The sequence below is a fragment of the Aristolochia californica genome, unplaced genomic scaffold (assembly GCF_029961685.1).
Source record: "Aristolochia californica isolate CCGP_79_NKW_82.1479 unplaced genomic scaffold, dmAriCali1.0.hap1 SCAF_1, whole genome shotgun sequence".
NCBI lineage: Eukaryota > Viridiplantae > Streptophyta > Magnoliopsida > Piperales > Aristolochiaceae > Aristolochia > Aristolochia californica.
In genome coordinates, this window is record NW_027181770.1 from 51748978 (window position 1) to 51768181 (window position 19204).

General features: G+C 39.5%; 1 protein-coding gene across 2 annotated transcripts; it reads left to right on the forward strand.

Moving 5' to 3' along the window:
* Positions 1-9652: 9652 nt before the first annotated feature.
* On the forward strand, positions 9653-19097 carry LOC137950309 (homeobox-leucine zipper protein REVOLUTA-like). 2 transcript variants are annotated; one of them, XR_011111933.1, is made up of 20 exons: positions 9653-10592; positions 10732-10962; positions 11520-11679; positions 12222-12307; positions 12398-12488; positions 12650-12745; positions 13016-13129; positions 13206-13289; positions 13466-13621; positions 13759-13833; positions 13959-14065; positions 14145-14328; positions 14475-14663; positions 14963-15043; positions 15419-15553; positions 16273-16610; positions 17523-17634; positions 17727-17876; positions 17978-18878; positions 18976-19097. XR_011111933.1 is itself a non-coding variant. In XM_068796707.1 (19 exons), the coding sequence occupies exons 2-19, from the start codon at positions 10742-10744 to the stop codon at positions 18122-18124; spliced, it is 2526 nt and encodes an 841-aa protein (XP_068652808.1). In that variant the 5' UTR covers positions 9653-10592; positions 10732-10741; the 3' UTR covers positions 18125-19097. The 2 variants fall into 2 exon arrangements, 1 of the variants encoding a protein (XP_068652808.1); XM_068796707.1 differs by having other exon boundaries at positions 17978-19097.
* The last annotated feature ends 107 nt before the right edge of the window (positions 19098-19204 follow it).

Consider the following 19204-nt stretch of genomic DNA (forward strand, 5'->3'; position numbering starts at 1 on the left):
GCGTGGTGGTCCCCTAGTAGATACAACAGAAACCGACAAGGCAAAAGAAACTAGTTGTCAATGTCAAATTTTAGGAAGCTGCAAACAAGTTAACAATCCTACAATTTTAGCCTTAGAACAACAACTAGATAATAATATTGTTAAATTAGATGTTATGAAGAAATAGATGAAACTCTCACAGAAGTACCTATTCATTACTCCCAGAATTTCCATGAAGAAGTAGTACATACAGGCTTAGTCCAAGTTTCCATTCAACCAGAACCTTATATCCAACCATTACCTAGTCCCCAGGATTATCCAGAAGAAATCATGGGAGAAGAGGAAGACTTCGCTGATTGGATAGAACGAATGATAGACCTAGATTATACCTTTTTAGACACAGAAAAACTTTATTTAGAAATAAGATCATAAAGATAAACAACACTTACAGCAGATCATAGATAAATTAGATCAATTAGACTATTTTGGAGAAAACCCTTGGAAACACTGGGAAAATAACCATATACAGTGTAGATTAGAATTATTAAACCCTAACTATATTGTAAAAACAACCAATATAGAAGCCACTAATCTAGATAAGGAAGACTTTAAGCTTCATATCAACGAATTGTTAAACTTAGGAATCATTAGAAAATCTATAAGTCCTCATAGATCAGCAGCCGTTATAGTCAGAAAACAGAGTGAACAAAAAAGAGGAAAACTCGAGAATGGTGATTAATTATAAAAGGTTAAATGATAACACTGTCACAAATAGCTATAATATACCGGACAAGTCTCAATTGATTAATAGAATTCAAGACAAAAGAATATTTAGTAAGTTTAACTGTAAATCAGGATTTTGGCAGGTAAAAATGCATCCTGATAGTATAGAATGGACAATATTTACATGTCTAGAAAGACATTTTGAATGGTTAGTAATGCCTTTTGGGATAAAAAATGATCCAACAATTTTTCAGAGAAAAATGGATAATATATTCAAAAAATATGATACCTTTGTTCTAGTATTCATAGATGACATCTTAGTGTTTAGAAAAACCATTGAAAAACATATAGGACATCTACAATTAGTATTAGCCACCTTTATGCAAGAAGGAATAATTATTAGTAAAACAAAAATTGAATTGTTTAAAGAATATATAAAATTCTTAAGAGTAAATATCGGACAAGGTCAGATAGAACTACAAGATCATATTTCTAAGAAGATATTAGAAATGCCAGATGATTTATCAGAGACAAAACAACTCCAAAGATATTGGAAAAATTATTGGCCCTTTGTATGGAAAAACTTCTCCAATTGGCCAAAAATTCTTTAACCAAGAAGATAAAAATTTGGTTAAAAAAGTTAAATAAAAATCCAGACATTATCAAAACTACAAATGCTTTAGACTCAGGTTATCTAATCATTGAAACAGACGGTAGTAATCTTGGATGGGGTGGAGTCCTTATAGCCAAACTCCACAAATACAGTGAAAAAGAACAAGAAAAAATTTGTAGCTATGCTAGTGGAAAATTTAAAGAAAAAGGAAACATGAGTAACATAGATTCTGAGATTTTAGCAGTAATTTATTCCTTAGAATCTTTTAGATTGTTTATTATTAATAAACAAGAATTTACCTTAAGAACAGACTATGAAGCTATAGTAAAGTATTTCCAAAGAAGCAAAGAAAATAAGATAAGTAGAAGAAGATGGTTAAACCTTGTCGACATCATTACAGGGAATGGGTACAAGATTGAATTTGAACATATTAAAGGTAAAAATAATAGTCTTGCAGATACTCTTAGTAGAAGATTTTTTAACACACATATTATGACTAATTGAACAGATGGATTTTCCAGACCACGGCTCTTCCAGACCATCATCCTCCAGATTCAATAACTATGGACAAGAATTTCTTAGCTTTGGTAATCAGAAATTAGTAGTTTTTTCCAAAATCCAATATTACTTTTAAGACTTTACCTAGTGTTTTAGTTACAAAAGAAGAACAATGTTTATTAGATAACTTATGGCTTTCTTATCAAAGGATTCCCAAAGATCAGAAATACTTTTTAGCTAGTATTAACGGACTTCCAGAATATTTTTCACAGAAAAAGAAAAGTTTTAATTTTTATGTTGTTTTCCAAGGTCATACTCCAAGAGTTTTCCATTCTTGGACAGAAGTTATTGAAAGTATTCAAAATTTTAAAAGACCCATTTACAAAGGCTTTAATAATCTTCAAGAAGCACTAGAGGCAGCCAAAGTAACTATTGGCACCAATTATTATATAGCCCTTTCCTTAAGACACATGAGAGAAGACCAAGTATCCTACGGTGTGGCCAAGGATACAAAAAGAATTATATTTTGTGACCATTGTGATACTCTAGCCAAAACTATCCAAAGGCTCAATGAGAAAAAAAGACTGCTAGAAGAGAAAAATGATTTCCAGAAAAAATATATCAAAACTCTAGAAAAAGATAATAGAAGACTTAAGGCAAAGGCAACAGGTACTATTTGTACCCAGATCCCTACTAGTGAAGGGTTTTCATTAGCTAGTCCGGCTCAAACGGCAGCCGGTAAAGACACATCAAGTCCTTTGATGGCTGGATATTTGCCAAAAATGTCAAAAGAAAAGCAATAGGAAGAAATTAAAGAAAAACAGTACACAGATCCAGCAGACATCAAGAAGATGATGCAAGACTATTTTCAAGCATATCTAAAAGAACAAGGATATGAAAAGAACAATTCAGACACTTATAATAAATCTGGCTCCACAGGAACCGGTACCCAGACTCTTCAATGTTATTCCCAAGACGAAGACGAAAGACTTTGATTATGACTCAGAAGCCATCCATAATTTGACAACACTTGATGGCAAATAAGACACTTTATTAGAAAAGAGACCGGATAGAAAAGACTAAATGAATAGGTATTTAAAAATTATAAATTTATGAAAGTGCAGCTCCCAACCCCTTATTCCCCTATGCTCTCAACCTGTATTCCCTTCGCTCCTATTCATTACTTTCAGCTATTTCCACTCCTCTATTCACCTCTCAATCTTCCTTTTCATGCCCCCATCCTTGACTCCTCTTTCTCTCATCCCTCCCCCTCCTCCTCCCCTGCGCCTTGCCCTCTCCATCTCTCCCCTCCTCCTTCGTCCCTCTTAGTCCTCTCCTTACCCTCGCTTGTTCGTTGATGCCCCTCTCCAAAAGAGTAAAACAAGAAGCATGCAACAACCAAAACATCCAATATAAGTTCATGCAGCATATGCATCCAAAACATCGAATCACCTTGTTGAGTGGACACTTTTCCATGACAACTCGATAAAAGATAAAATTACATCCCACCGGATTCAATCAAGAAAGAGGAAGACAGACCAGATCTCGTCAGAGCTGTAACAGGCACCAAAGTTCACGTCTGAGAGTTCATTTATTTAAGAGTGTTGACCTCACTTGGCCTTATCGAAGGACGGATGGATGAGCAAAATTTTTGCAGAGTTTACATTCAGAAAATGTCTCTTCCACCTTGAACATTTAACTTAATATCTAATTGAAATGAAATTTGAAAATTCCAGATGGCACTATAATGAACTTGTTTGTGATGTGATATGCTTATGTTGTTCTTGTTGTCTTCATGCTTCATTTTGATTGGAGTATGTGAATTGTCATATTGAATTAACTGTTGGGTTTGAAAATATTTGTGATAGTGCTTAGGATATTTGATATGTTTTGTCAAGTATGAAGAGTGAAGGATGAGTAGATTAGATGCACTAGGCTAAAAAATTGGAGCAAGGAATGAGAAAGAGCTAGACTTTGAGATGATCAAGTCTCGATTGAAGTAGTAGAAGAAGAAAAGGCGCAACTAAGAAAGAAGCCCCCAAGGAGTTAGTGAAAGAGTAGGAGAGTTGCTAAATTCGAGCACATGAGAGGGCAAGAACAAGCGACAAAAAGAATGGAGACGGCCACATCGCTTGAATGGAGATGGCGACAAGAACATTCGAATACCCAAGCAACATCGCGTGACCAAATAAAAGAGAGTAAAATAGGTAAGAGGAGTCCACTAATGTAAGTGTAGTATCTTTATTATTTCGACTCTTAAGAGTTCAATTGCCCTATCAGCCTAAGTCCAGCTTGCAATTAAAAGGGCAGAAATTCAAATTAGATACTGGAAATCAAATGGAATTTAGATATGAATGGGATCCCATATTCTTAATAAAAATCACTAAAGTGCCAAACTAAGCTTCACCAAACTGTCATGTCAAATAGTATGTGGATTTGTTTCAAAATTGAAGTAAAACGAAAGGAATCGTTTATTATATGAAAGTAGGATTTCCTGATATGTGTCTCAATATGAGGTAGTAATTACAAGTGTCCATTCAAGTAGGTCTTACCTAACTACATGGCCCTTATCGCTTTAATGCCGAGTCCACCTCAAGAGAGCTCTTCAGGGTTCACCCTTGACCTCAAAATAATTAGCTTAATAATTAACATAGGAGGAGCTAAAGTAAATTGGTGACTCTGGCATGCTTATCGAGCTTGATGGTTACATATTTAACATACTCTTGACTAGTGAAAAATGGAGAAGAAAAAGAAGAAAACAAAGAGAGCTCTCCACTTTGGAATCGGACGAGACGATTATTTTTTTCAGGTTTTTTAAAAGGTAAACGCACCCAAACTGTTTGATAAATTGACATCAATCGTTGAAAGTAGGCCTATAATAGAAGTGTCAATTTCTTATACACTAACCTTTTCCGAGTGGAAGGCCGATGGCGGTAGGACTCCTTACGGATTTGACACCACTTTGTCACACTTGTGGCTTCATCGTCTCTCCCCCTCTGCATATCCAGAAACCTTTTCCGATCACTTTACACTTGTTGGTTCTTTTCAACTGTTGTTTTCTCCCTAGGGTAAACGTAAATTCCGCCAAACATTTCATTGCAAATCAGCGAGGTCTCCTTTGCCTCCCTTGCAAGCAGGAGACAAGCAGAAAAGCCAAACCAGATCTGGTTTACGGATCACAGTTCACAAAGATTCTTGACTCCCGTCCCGTTCGAGCCAAGTAATAAGGGATTATTACTTAAAAAGATAGTGGCAGACAACTACGGAGTAATTCTGTCGGCGCTTATTTGTTTTTCTATTCTTACACTACTCTGAATCTGTAGTGTGTTGCTCTTTCCTCTGGTGCGACTGAGGGCGAGAAAACTGCAACTGTAATCAAAAGTGTCAACTGTTCCCATCATATCGGATCTCTGCTTGTCGATGCTTGGCCGCTGATTTCGACCGTCGGGGATGCGCGATTGTGTGGAAAATCATGCTGTGATGATGGCCTTTTTCCGTTGAAGCCATGCAAGGCAACAGTTGCATCACTGGATTTCTCCACTTTGGGACTACAGATGGTTTAGAATGATGTTATACGATCAAGAATCGGTCTTTGGTGGGACAAAATCTGGCTGGATTCGCGATCCTACCTTGTCTTCTTCAACCATGAATGCCTGTTCCCGCCATCAGATCATATCTGTGATATATCACCCGGCTCCAGTCACTCCTGCTCACCGTATTGTCGTATTCATTACATATTAATAAAATATTAAGACGACCCAAAAGTCTCATCCCCTACCTAGACTTTCAATTCTTACCGATTGTCTGGGTCAATGCTCACTTATAGCCACGTTGGTGAGAATGTGGACCTCGATCATAATTGATACCATCTCATTTTGTTCATAAACATTTTTAATGGAAAAAAATTGAATAATAAATAGACACATAAATGTAGTTGAATAAAACAACGAGAAAGAACATGAATAGTGTGGCACATGAAGCATTGTACCAAAGTGTGGTCGAAGTACCAGCCATGCTAGGAAACCTCGACGCATATTAATGAGGATTCGTATTCTTGGGCCGTGCTTTTAAAGTGTTTAAAGAGGTGCAGGGTCCTCGATGCGTGGATGGTCAGAACGGAAATTGATCCACGAAAGATGTCAGGCTTCCTTTCCAAGAGCATGTGCGGCACGCGTGTGAGAGAAACCATGACGAGGTTGGCGGGGGCGTAGACAGCTTTGAGGGTCCACGCCCGAGCTTCCTCTCCAATTTCCATATGAGAACGATGCTTCACCAACCAACCCTCTCGAGTGGCCCCACTTTGAATCCGTGGACCCCATCATAAGCTGGGATTCGCCCTAGACGTGTAAAAAGGTCCGGTTTAGGTGGAAGGCAACGACAGAACTGTTAATTGCCTCTTCGAAACGCTTTCCGGATGTGTTTTTTTTTCCCTTTTTCTCCCCCTGCTAGAGTGTTGGGCCCATTTTAAAAGTCATGGGCCTACCACCATCTGCTACTTGGGTACTGTGACCATGTGACTCAGACATTAATTTGCATGCATCCATGCAAGTAGATGATGTAATATGCATTATTGCATGCATTTTCGTATGTCTTGCGTATGCGTAGAGATTAATCATTTGATCGGTAGAAAACCCGGTTGGATTTCTCCATTCTCTCGCTTGAAAAGGCTGGAAATCATTTAGTTGGAATCGATTTTAACCGTCTAATCAAATGTACGAAAATGGAGGAATCGATGATGAGAACACAGTATCCTCCTCGACTGAAGATTCAAACGAAGAATTAGTAGTTCTTACTGATTCGGAAGAGCAGATCATAATTTCAATTTGATTAACCTATCATGTCATATAAAAATCGATATTTATTCAACGAAGCGAGCATTCTCTACTTTACTTGAGCAATAATACTAATCGATTAGACGAGTCCGAGACGATGATGAGTCGCCTGAAAATCATGATTTAATGACCCCATTAGAGAAGCGAGCATCTGGGGGTTTATTTTCACGTCTTTGAAGCTTGATATGCTTCCATCAATCTGGCAGAGAGCACTACGCAGGAGCATCCGCAACAACCCTGACCACCAACTCCTCTAAATGATGCAAAAGCTTCTTTATCCCAATATGGATCGAAGCTTTTTTTTTCCATTAAGAGAGAAATAGGGGAGGAGAGAGGTCCTCACTCCTGTACTGCGATCTGCAAACGAAAGTTTGCTGGGCAAGCAAAGGTGAGAGCATGAACGCGCGTGCATGGTTAAAACTAAAACCAGGGGTCCACGCCTTAAGTCTTTCCGTCCCCAAAAAAAAACACACCCCATTAACCTCTCTCTCTGACTGAGACGCATCGAGGGCTGATAAACACTGAGATCTCGCTCTATCACTTTTCCTCGACATCCGTTTTCGAGGCTCATGATTAAGCATTTTCGAATCGGGATTGAAGAGATTTGTTTCCGCCATTTTCTTCGTTACGTGGATGAGCCGTCCGGTTTAAGTAAACAGAGAAAGTCTGGATTTTTTATTGGAGAGAGGGAGGGACCCAATCTCCACCGAAAAAACCACCGCCACGAAAGCGACGGCCACGCCGGGAGTCTGCAGGTTCACGCAACATATCCAGAGGCGGAGACAGGTGGGGGCGAAGAGGGGTTGATGGGACGTGGGGGGGACCCATCGTGAGGGGCAAACAAACCCGTTAATTATTCCTTTCCTGTGACAAAAGCAATGGCTGAAACAAAAGGAGATAGGAACACTCCACCCATATGTCTATCAAAAGCTTAAAAAGGACCCAACCCGACAAAGTGGATGGAAGTTTAAATCCGTCACTAAAGAAAAAGACGGAACGGAAAAGCTTTTAAAAAACGGAAAAAAAAAACACACACACACACACTAAAACAAAGGTGAAAAACATAAGAGAAAAAACAAACCGGGTTTTGACTTGGTTAGAGCTCATCATGCACCATTCATTGTGAAGGGTCTATTTCGAATCGTGAGGTTCAACTTCTAAGGATTGTGTCCGAGGTGCTGACATACAATAATACCGACAACGCCCTTCCACATGTCTCAAATTAAAAAAAGTCAATTATTTTCTCTTTTTCTCTCATTTTCCACATCTTTCACTGGCGTGCTTATACGTGTCTCTCTTGGGTTGGCTTTTCTTCCTTTCTTCCCGTTAATACGATCCAGCAGGCGTTTTGAAATGGTAAAGAATATTAGGGAGAAAAGTTACTTGGTTTTTCTTCTAAGACACGTAAAGAAGGGGAGCTGTGGAGGACTAGACCGACCCACGTCTCGTCAAAATTTATCTGTTCGTTATCTTGTTTGACTATTATAGCAGATGTAAACCTTCGGTCATCTCTATCAAATTCTCCGAACAGAAGTGATAATGGGTTATCCTAACATGAGATTTTACTGTGGATGACTAATTCCGTTTTCATGACTTATGAGTCCATTATTGGGGATAATCTTACTTTAATTTTAACTTGTAAATGAACAATTTCAATGAGGGTTAAGGTTTCGAGATTCAAAATGATCGTTCCGTTAACATCTTTGTCGTATTACTTTCCTTCTGTTGTCTTTGTGCTCTGTGCTCACTTTTAAGCTAGCTTCAGTTCTAAATACTTGTCAGAATACTTTTTTTTTCCGCTAATCGATTCTTGAAAAAGCTTATGTTTATTGCGTAAAACACTCGAAACTCTTTTTCTGGAACCTTTCTTTTCTCAGATGCAGCGGAGCTCGGCAATTTAATGAGACAGTAGAATCTCATCCTCATCTTCTTCCATTATTGATATGATTATTTTTCAGTTCCCTGGTTTCGATACGTAAAGAGTGGAGAAAACCATTTTTTTAGTCGGATTAAATAAGAAGGGATTAGGGGCAGTACGAGATTAGAGTATCGAAGCGAATCAGTGATTACCCTTTCTTTGCCATTTGTTTTCTTCGCACCAGACGGGATCTCTCCTTTCGGCTTCGCAACTGGTTTTCTTTATTCCCATCTCTTGCTTGCCGATCAAAAGTCGGATAGGATAAATTAAGCCGCGAAATAATTTAATTAAGAGGAGTTAAGGATCCACTGTGTGTGAACCGGGAACCGGGAACCGGGAACCGGGTGGTGGCCTGGCCTGCACATGGCCTTCTTTTTTCGCATGCGAGAAGTGACAGAAAATATGATAAATAAGGAAAAAGTTAAAAATTAGCTTTATCAATGTTTATTCTTTATGAATAATTGTTTAAGTAATAATTACGTGTGGATTTGTCTAATCCCTTTTGCCGCAGGGCAGTGGTCGCCAATGACGGGACACCACAGCAGACTCGGAGCTGAGGCTTCGACTAACGTGCGCCGGGTGCCGACTCAAACTCGAAGAGTAGATGTAACGTACGATGGAGCCGGCTCAGACGCGTAACCGCAACTTTTGTGCGAAATCGCACAACGTGGCGGCCGAAAGGGTCGTTTGTTACAGTGGGCCCCGCCGTCGTTCTCTTTGCATCTTCTCGTGCAGTGGATACTGGATACTCCTCCAATTCCCAGTGACCCCATCCCTCCTCACGCCGACTTTGGTTGGACAGGATTTTAAGTGCTGTCGCCGAATCGCGACTTTAGGTACTCGGCCGTCAACGAGCGCTTCTCTGTTCACAAGGCTGAAACGTCGCGCTAGTCTGCACGCGCGCGTGTACAAAGACAGAAATCTCAACTAATAAGGATTTTGATTAATAACAGACGAAGGAGAGGTATTCCGCGCTGCCTTTTCAAACTCGCGGATCTGGGAGTCATTTTCTAATAATTCCAGGACAGGTTCGTAAACCTGACCCCTATAAATGTGGAATGGGAATTTTCGATTTGCGGGCAAATGAGTCCTCCTTTCTACTGTTAAGCTGAGGACGACCACTGTTTCTTCCGCTTTATAGGCGACACGGACCTTCGCCTGCTTCCCTCTCGCTTTTGCTCTTCTCCTTCGACATGGTTGGGAGTTTCGTTTTCCTGTCAAGGATCTTACCGTCTTCGGGATTTCGATAGCTTTCTGATGCGGCAGAAAATAGGCTCTCTTAGTTGAGAGAGCCTGCAGTCCGGTCGACATCGCGCTGTGTGTGAAGAATTTAGGAGCAGATTTTGGAGAGGAAATGAAAGATGGGGAGTGCTAGGGATTTTGACTTCGAGAAAAGCTCAAGATAGGCGCACAAGTGGATGCACAACGTCTTTGTGGCTGGTTCTCCGGCGAATCTAACCTCGGAACGTGCGCATCACGGTTCCAGTTGCGTTTGTGTTTGCGGAGAGCTTGTGAGCTGTTGACGACGAGTCGGAGCTGGAAATCCTGGTATTGGACGATAACTGTATTAGAGGAGTGAACTTCTTCTTCACACTTCGGATTTTCTCTGGAAAGGTGCAGATTCTGCTATTGTTACCGATCTGGGATCATAACTCTCTGCGAGACCTTGCTGGTAATCAACCGCAGAAAAGATTTCCGTGTCAGAATCCTCTCTACGCGTACCTCAACTGTTACAAACTGTTCCTCTTCCAATCCCAGCTCAAGTGCAAATATCTTTAAAAGGGTATTTGTAAAGCGAGAAATAGTGCTTATTTCCCCAGAATAGAAGACAACAATCGGTAGACTTCGGTGGGAAAACCTCTGAAGGCCTACCTTCCGCATTTTTGGCTTTTTAAAGAAACCTCTTCAAACGCAAACCGTGGTTTTTCCAAAATCCGACAGCCATATATTATACTGCGTTCTACACAGCTCTCGTCAAGCCATTTGTCAAGAACTTGTCACATAAGGTCGACAAAGGCTACTTTAAAAGGTATTCTTGTGAGAATCTTTCCCTATCCTTTCACCTCCTAATCATCAGATCTCTTACTCTATTACTCGTGAAGCGGACGGACTTTTCAAGAGATTCTCAGGGCAAAACAGTTACCAAGTCTTTCTATCCCTGTAAACAGATTTAGAGAAATGGCGATGGCGTTGGCGACTCATAGAGATAATAGCTTGAATAAGCATTTGGATGCCGGGAAGTATGTTCGCTACACGGCCGAACAGGTTGAAGCTTTGGAGCGGCTATATGCGGAGTGCCCGAAGCCAAGTTCAATGAGGAGGCAACAGCTGATTCGGGAGTGTCCCATTCTCTCTAATATCGAACCGAAGCAGATCAAAGTCTGGTTTCAGAATCGCAGGTAGAAACGAGAAACACTTTGTTTTCTTTAGCGGTTTTGGTTTGTATGCCCGTCTGCATAATGGACTCTTTTCCTGATGAACTAGAGCTTCCTCTTACTTACATGCGATGTCCATTCCTCTGGAACTCGGTCAAAGCAAGCTTATTTAGGATGCGAGTTGGGAGTACTTTTACTTGCTAATCCATTTTTGCTTTGGCGTTACGGATGAAACTAATATTTGGGTTTTTTTATTGCTAACGGCAGTTTGGGTTTTTTTTCTAACGGCAGATAGAATCTTTTCTACTTGTTAAGAAAATATTTTTTTGTAGATAGAAATTACTATAGTTTATTCTTTTTATGGAAAAGAAATAAGTGGGAGTTTGACTAGCCGGTAGGCTTGAGTCGATCTCCTCGCTGCTTTTGCCTTTGCTATCACACTCGTCAGTCATCTGCTATATAAGATAAATTGATTTATCCATTTATGAGATTTAGTGTATCGATAAGCAGAAACTAATGTTGGCAGGCATGAAAAAAAAAGAAAAGAAAAAGAGTTTTGATCCTGCTTTCACTTTTTGCAGATGCCGGGAGAAACAAAGGAAAGAGGCTTCTCGGCTTCAGACGGTTAACAGGAAGTTGACAGCTATGAACAAGTTGTTAATGGAGGAAAATGAACGGCTCCAGAAACAGGTCTCTCAGCTCGTGTATGAGAATGGCTACATGCGGCAGCAACTGCAAAGCGTATGTATTTCCTTCGTCTTTAGTTCTTCTCTCATAGAGTGTTTGTCTGAGTTTTTCATTTTTTTCTCCAAATAACAGGCTGATTCACTGAATTTTCCAATGAACGTTATTTATAAGTCTAGTACTGATTTTTAATAAATAGAGTTTCAAAGAGTGTATGATTTGACTATTAATGCTATCATTAATGTTTGTAGTTGTCGCACAATATCGGTATATTTCTAAAGAAAAAATGAATATCGGTATATATTGATAGTTTCATTGTAGCAAATCTTAGTAGTTTTAATAAAATTTACTTAGTGCAAAGACCTGGTTTTAACATTTACAGCTGAAACATTGCTCCGTACACCTCCCAATTGTCTGTCGTCCTTGAAGATAATTTGGCTGGGATTGATGCTCTCATTTTGTTTTTGTTGCCCTGAAACATTATAAAATCATTTTGTTTCCACTGTGATGCAATGCAGTGTAAGTGGAAATTTAATGATACCATATCAAATTGTTCTGCATGTGTGGGTGGCCTTCTAACAAATGTTTCCTCTTCTCAGGCATCTCTAGCTGGTACAGACACAAGCTGTGAGTCTGCAGTTACCACACCACAGCATCCTCTAAGGGATGTTAATAATCCCGCTGGGTAGTATTTCTGTATTCTTTCTTAACATTTCTTTACTTTTGATATATTCTTTTGTACTAGTTATAATACTTGGCTGCTTTATGTTTCCAGACTCCTGACTATTGCGGAGGAGACCTTGGCAGAGTTCCTTCCAAAGGCTACGGGAACTGCTGTCGATTGGGTCCAGATGCCTGGGATGAAGGTGTTTGATCATCATATTATTGCTCTTTAATAGCTCATTCATTTTTATCTCTTTTAATGCATATTTTTTATTAATTTTATTTATCCTTATTAAACAAATTATGAAAATGGTTATTATTTATCAATAGTAACATAGTTTTTCATGTGGGCTATTATAACCAGCCTGGTCCGGATTCGATTGGAATTGTTGCCATTTCACATCGTTGCAGTGGAGTGGCAGCTCGAGCCTGCGGTCTAGTGAATCTAGAACCTACTAAGGTAAGCATGGTTCTCCATAATATGACTAAAATTCTCAAATTTGTGTAAGCATTCCCAATGGTCAATTTTGAGGATTCAAGTTGCATATTACTTCTTTTAGTGGCTGTGCTGATATTGGACTAGTTCTGATATACAATTAAAGAGTTTAGATTAAGATACTGTGCTCATATTCAGCCACATCAAAGTTTTTGGGGCTTTCCATCAAATTGATCAGAAGTATGGGGTCATCACGTATTCCTTTTAGGTATTAAAATTCCTGTTCCTCGACAGATCGCAGAAATCCTCAAAGATCGTCCATCTTGGTTCCGTGATTGTCGGAGCCTTGAAGTTTTCACCATTTTTCCAGCAGGAAATGGAGGCACAGTTGAGCTCCTATATATGCAGGTTGGTAAGAGCATTTGGATTTGCAGCATTTTCGATACATTGAAACTTTTCATTCTTAATAAATTTGTTCTTACAGATGTATGCTCCAACCACACTAGCTCCTGCTCGAGACTTTTGGACTATACGGTATACAACAAGTTTACAAGATGGAAGTCTTGTGGTATGTTGACTCAAGAGACAAAGCAAATGCTTCTGAGCCCTGCCCAAAATAATAGTTTAAGTCTGGCCTTGGATTCATATTGCAAGAAACATGACATTGAACTGATATCGCAATAAAACTAAATCTCTATCTATTCATGTTTTAGTTATAACTTTTATGTTTGGTATGGACAACAGGTCTGTGAGAGATCACTGAGTGGTTCTGGTGGTGGGCCAAATGCGTCTGCAGCTTCCCAATCTGTGAGAGCTCAGATGCTGCCTAGTGGTTATTTGATCCGCCCATGTGAAGGTGGAGGATCAATTATCCACATTGTTGACCATCTAGATCTTGAGGTATAGTTTCTGCATATTATTTTATTCCCTCATTTATTCATATATATTGATATTTGTGTAGTATCAAGTACTTACTATTACTGTCCTACCTCTTCCTTCTTGGTGTTACTAACTAATTTTCTATGTCCATTCTTCAGGCATGGAGTGTGCCTGAGGTGCTACGGCCACTTTATGAGTCATCCAAGGTTATTGCACAGAAAATGACTATTGCGGTAGGTGGAAGGTTCAACATTTGGAGGGTTTTATGAGCAGAATCTTTTTCTCTACTTAGGGATTGCTCTTGGTGTACTGAGTTATTCTGCTCTCTCTCTCTCTCTCTCTCTCTCTTTCTATGAAGGCTTTGCGGCACATCAGGCAAATTGCACAAGAGACGAGTGGTGAGGTAGTCTATGGTTTGGGCAGGCAACCTGCAGTTTTGCGAACTTTCAGCCAAAGGTTAAGCAGGTAAATTGAAGTCTTTCACACTCATCTCTCATATAAGTTATATGCTCTTCTGACTTTCATCTTATCCTCTTCACTGCAGGGGCTTCAATGATGCCATCAATGGCTTCAGTGATGATGGTTGGTCTTTGTTGAGCAGTGATGGTAATGAAGATGTTGTAGTTGCAATTAATTCAAGCAAGAATATGGGTACTAATGCTGGGCTTGCAAATTCTATACCATTGCCTGGGGGTGTTCTTTGTGCCAAGGCATCCATGCTACTCCAAGTAGGTTCTGAATTTACTCTGCTATTCACAAAAAGAATTTGCTTGCTTGTGCTTATAGCACAGACGATTGTTATGGAAATTTACTTGGTCTCAAAATTATCATAGAGTACTGAATTCTTAGTATTGGTTGTTACATTTCACTGTAGAATGTTTCTCCTGCCTTGCTGGTTCGTTTTTTGAGGGAGCACCGTTCAGAATGGGCTGATTACAGTGTAGATGCATATTCGGCTGCATCTCTGAAAGCTGGCACGTATGCCTTTCAAGGACCGAGGCCTACAAGATTTTCTGGGAGTCAAATCATCATGCCACTTGCTCAGACAGTGGAGCATGAAGAGGTGTGCTTGCTGGTTTACTTTAATACTTTCACTACTACCACATGCTTATTGGACTTGATAAAAATATTGAGCACTTGGCACAATGTTCATTATTCCACCAAGAATCTGCACCTATGCGTGAACTCTAATGTGCTTGAAGGTGGAAGAGTAAGACATACAATTAGGGTAACAGCTACAGTTTAATAATGCAAGCAAGTTGGGATTCTTGCTCACGTGATGTCTCTTTCATTTACCAAAGAAAAGAACTTGCAATGACATAGGATTCTTGCTTAGTCTTCCATTACTCGTGGTTCTTGCAGTTTCTGGAAGTAATTCGACTTGAAGGTCATGCTCTCACACAGGAGGAAGCTGTTCTATCAAGAGATATTCATCTCCTACAGGTATTTCAATCCTTCTTACTTGCTGATGTCGTCTCATGTGGAAATAGCTTCTTATGTTGTGACAATCCAATTTTAACTCATAATTCATGGAGTACTATTTTATTCAGTATATTTTTTCTCTTCTGTCCTGTAATTTATCTTAGTACAAGTTCCTATAAGTTTGGAAATACTAGGTTTCTTTTCTTTGTCCCTCTGGGTTGTGTTTTTGTTTTTTTTTTTTTGGGGGGGGGGGGGGGGGGGGGGTGAGTGGGTGGTGGAGGCAGGCAATTATGGTATTTAAAGGTCTGTAAATGTCAATTTGAAAGCTACTATATTATCTTCTTTTTCAATGGTTGTGCTTGTTATCATGCTAAAGAATTAATGTTTCTCTTGCAGCTTTGCAGTGGAGTTGATGAGAATGCTGTAGGAGCTTTCTCTGAGCTAGTTTTTGCTCCTATTGATGAACTATTCCCTGATGATGCCCCACTTTTGCCATCTGGCTTCCGGGTCATTCCACTACATTCAAAAACAGTTGAGTCTTGACACACAATATGAACTTTCTACCTTCTGTCTTGCTATTTTTTGTTTATCACCTCCCAGTGGTCTTTTTATTGCCTCAATTAAAATGCTATCATTTTTCTTCCTTTTTTGTTTGTTTTTTACCTATTGACATCTCTAACTTCTCAATGTGTTTCGGTTGATGAATACTTTTTGAGAATTATTATGTGTGGAACTGTTTCTGAAAGGTCTCCAATTTTAGAGAAATATGTGATATTAGGTTTCAACAGATTTTGCAAAAAGTAATAGATACATCTCTTATTGGAAGCAGTAGACTGTTCTCAATGCTGAAAGACCTGAGCTTCATGTCTTGATGATTCTCTATAAACATTTGTTATAGAACAACTTTAGATGAGTGCTCTTCTTTAAAAAGAAAATCAGACACCATTTGTATAAAAAATATTGAGATCTTGTTGATGAAGAAGGCAGTAACCTGCCATAGTTAACATAATGTTGAGATTGCCTTATTAATGTCTGCCCCCTGTTCCTCAACTTGATCTATTATATGGTGTCAGAATTGAAGAATTGCAGCAACAATCCTCTTCAAAAATACTTGATCTGTTTCCTCCTTTTTAGGGTTTAGAAAAATTTCCTCGCTCAAATTTCAAAGCTAATTTGGTAGATTTATACTCTTTTATTATCTATAGCAAACCTAACTTTGTCCGAAACTTTCATTTTTTGTATTCTTACAGGGAAGCCCTCAGGATGGCTTGACAACTCACCGGACTTTGGATCTTGCATCTAGTCTTGAAGCAGGGTCAGCCACAAATAGAACAAATGGAGAATCATCACCTAATTCTTGTAACCTGAGATCAGTTCTGACCATCGCCTTCCAATTTCCATATGAAATCCACCTGCAAGATAATGTTGCAACCATGGCCCGTCAGTACATACGAACTGTTATTTCTTCAGTGCAGCGAGTGGCAATGGCTATTAGTCCATCAGGACTGGGGTCACATACTGGCCCTAAACTAGTTCCAGGGTCTCCTGAAGCTCTTACACTTGCTCGATGGATCTGCCAGAGCTATAGGCAAGTTGTATTTAAAGTTTCTAATTTCCATGCAGGAACAAATAGACAATAGATACTTGCCTTGATTTACAGTTGATACCACCAAATATACATATGTGATATATATTTATATACTTATTCATGCGTGCACATACACACACACACACACACACACACATATATGTATGTATGTATGTAACCTCATTCTGCTCAATATGGTAAACCCTGCTAGATGTACTTTCCTAAAGTTGGCATTGCTTGTAAATACTGTACAAGCTCCAAGGTTTGATTTTGTTGATGGCTGAACCTAATGCTAGTTAAATTGTTTGACAAAATACACCACTTCAATATGAACATGAGTTCTCATTAAACTGATTGAAAACTTAAAAACACAACTAAAGTCCCTTAGAGCAACAAAATGGTGTTGTTGTTGTATCTTAAGCAATTTGATACTCTTTTTTGTTGTTATCTTTAATATACAATGTGGAAGAGCTGCTAAAGCTTGCTAATTCAGAATGAGGGGGGACTCATTCTTGGGCTCTTGCATCTTGTGCAAATTCCAGATTGATCAGGGACAGGATGTTCAAGATGTGGAAAAAGATATATAGCCATCCATATTTGGGCTAAAAAATATAAAAGTATTTTACTAACAAGTTAATTAGATGATGAATAGGAAGATTTTAAAATTTCAGGTGGCACTTTATGCATATTAGACTTGTTGACAATGATTAGCCTGTTAATTTCGTAGTTGTTTTCTTTCTTCTTCTCCGACTCTTCAAGTTGAAACTCTCATGGTCCAGTTGAGGTGTTACTGTTTTTTTTTTTTTAGTTAGGGCTTTTAACTGGTACAGGATGGAATGCTTCTGCTTAAGACCTTTTTGTTATTTGCTTTTTCCACAATTAATGATTAATCTATATTTGTCCGTCATGCAGTTATCACTTGGGAGCAGAGCTGCTGAGGTCAGATAGTCAGGTTCAGAGTGGTGATTCTGTGTTGAAATTGTTGTGGCATCATCCAGATGCAATTTTGTGCTGCTCCTTGAAGGTTGGACTTGAACCCCTATCCTGCAACTGATATTTAAGTAATTCCCGGAGGAGGATTAGCTTTAAATGATTCTTTCATCTCTTGTTTTGCAGGCTTTACCAGTCTTCACATTTGCGAACCAAGCTGGGTTGGACATGTTGGAAACCACTCTGGTAGCTTTACAAGACGTGACTCTAGATAAGATATTCGATGAATCTGGCAGGAAAGTGCTGTGCTCTGAGTTCCCTAAGATAATGCAGCAGGTAAACACAACCGTTGCTTAAACTTGTAAACTGAAAATACTGCAATACTGGCTTGAAAATTCCCATATTTAATCTTCTAGTAACTCCTTTTGTCTCTGCAGGGTTATGCTTATCTGCCAATGGGCGTATGCGTATCTACCATGGGTCGCCATGTTTCATACGAGCAGGCGACTGCCTGGAAAGTCCTAGGTGAGGACACTAACGTGCATTGCCTTGCCTTCTCCTTTGCTAACTGGTCCTTTGTGTAAAGCTGTAATCAAGTCGATGACCAATCAGCCAGGACAAAAAGGCTAGTGGAAACGCCCAATTTTGTACGTAAAGCAAGGTTATTGTTTACATATATATTAATTTATTACAGCAGCTTGGAAATGGGTCCTTTCACAGGAAATTGATTTGCCCAAAAGGAGTTTTAAGTTGCCTTTGTTTTAGTTTTTGTAAATTACGATATCGTCGAGTAGATATTCAGAATAGAAAAGAAAGTTCACTTCAGTCTCATTTTCAACACAACCAGTCTCACTGCGTTTTTTTGTTTGCAAATATATTCGCTGATCCCCCTTTTTGTCAAGGATGGGATTTGTCAGTTGAACGAATCACTGGGCCTAGAATTGAAGATCAAAGTCTATTTGTTGACTGTGTTTTACCCGAAAAAAAAAACATTGTAGACTAAGCGAATTGCTATGATGAAAGCTGGCAACAAGAAGGGCAAAAAAGTAGAAAATCCGCAGTCGAGACTGGGCGCAAACAGGGAAGCTCGTACGAAGTCACGAACAATGGTTTGTCTACTCCAAAGAGCCATTGATAGGGCGTTTCGTCGTTTACTGCAAGTCGTTCACATGTTCTGTGGACTCGAGACCTGTACTGGGCGTGCTAGAGTTTCGACTTTTTCTACAACAGAGGTGTGAATGAGTCTTCTTATTGGAGTGAGAGTGACCCACAGAAGCACAGGCACAGGCACAGGCACAGGCACAGGCACAGAAAAAGGAAAAAAGCATACGCCTTATCGTAAGTTGCATTTAACTGGACGGGACTCGTGCCTGTACCTCTCCCTTTCTGTACGTGTAATCTGAATTTGATATTAAACGGTCTTCTGCTCTGTCAGGAGTCGGCGCTCTGTGCTCCTCCAGTGCCCTGGCCTGCCTTCTTGTCCATTCCTGTAATCTCTGAACCTTTGTAAGCCTACCATGATCTTGGTTGTCCTGTTGTACGAGTCGGTTTTTTTCGCGTGTTGCTCTCTTTTCCTATGATCCCGCCTGCAGCCGGAACTTTGGCCGGAAAAGTGGGAGTCCTCTTTTTGCGCTTTTGTACCTGTGGTGGTGGGTCTCTGTCTA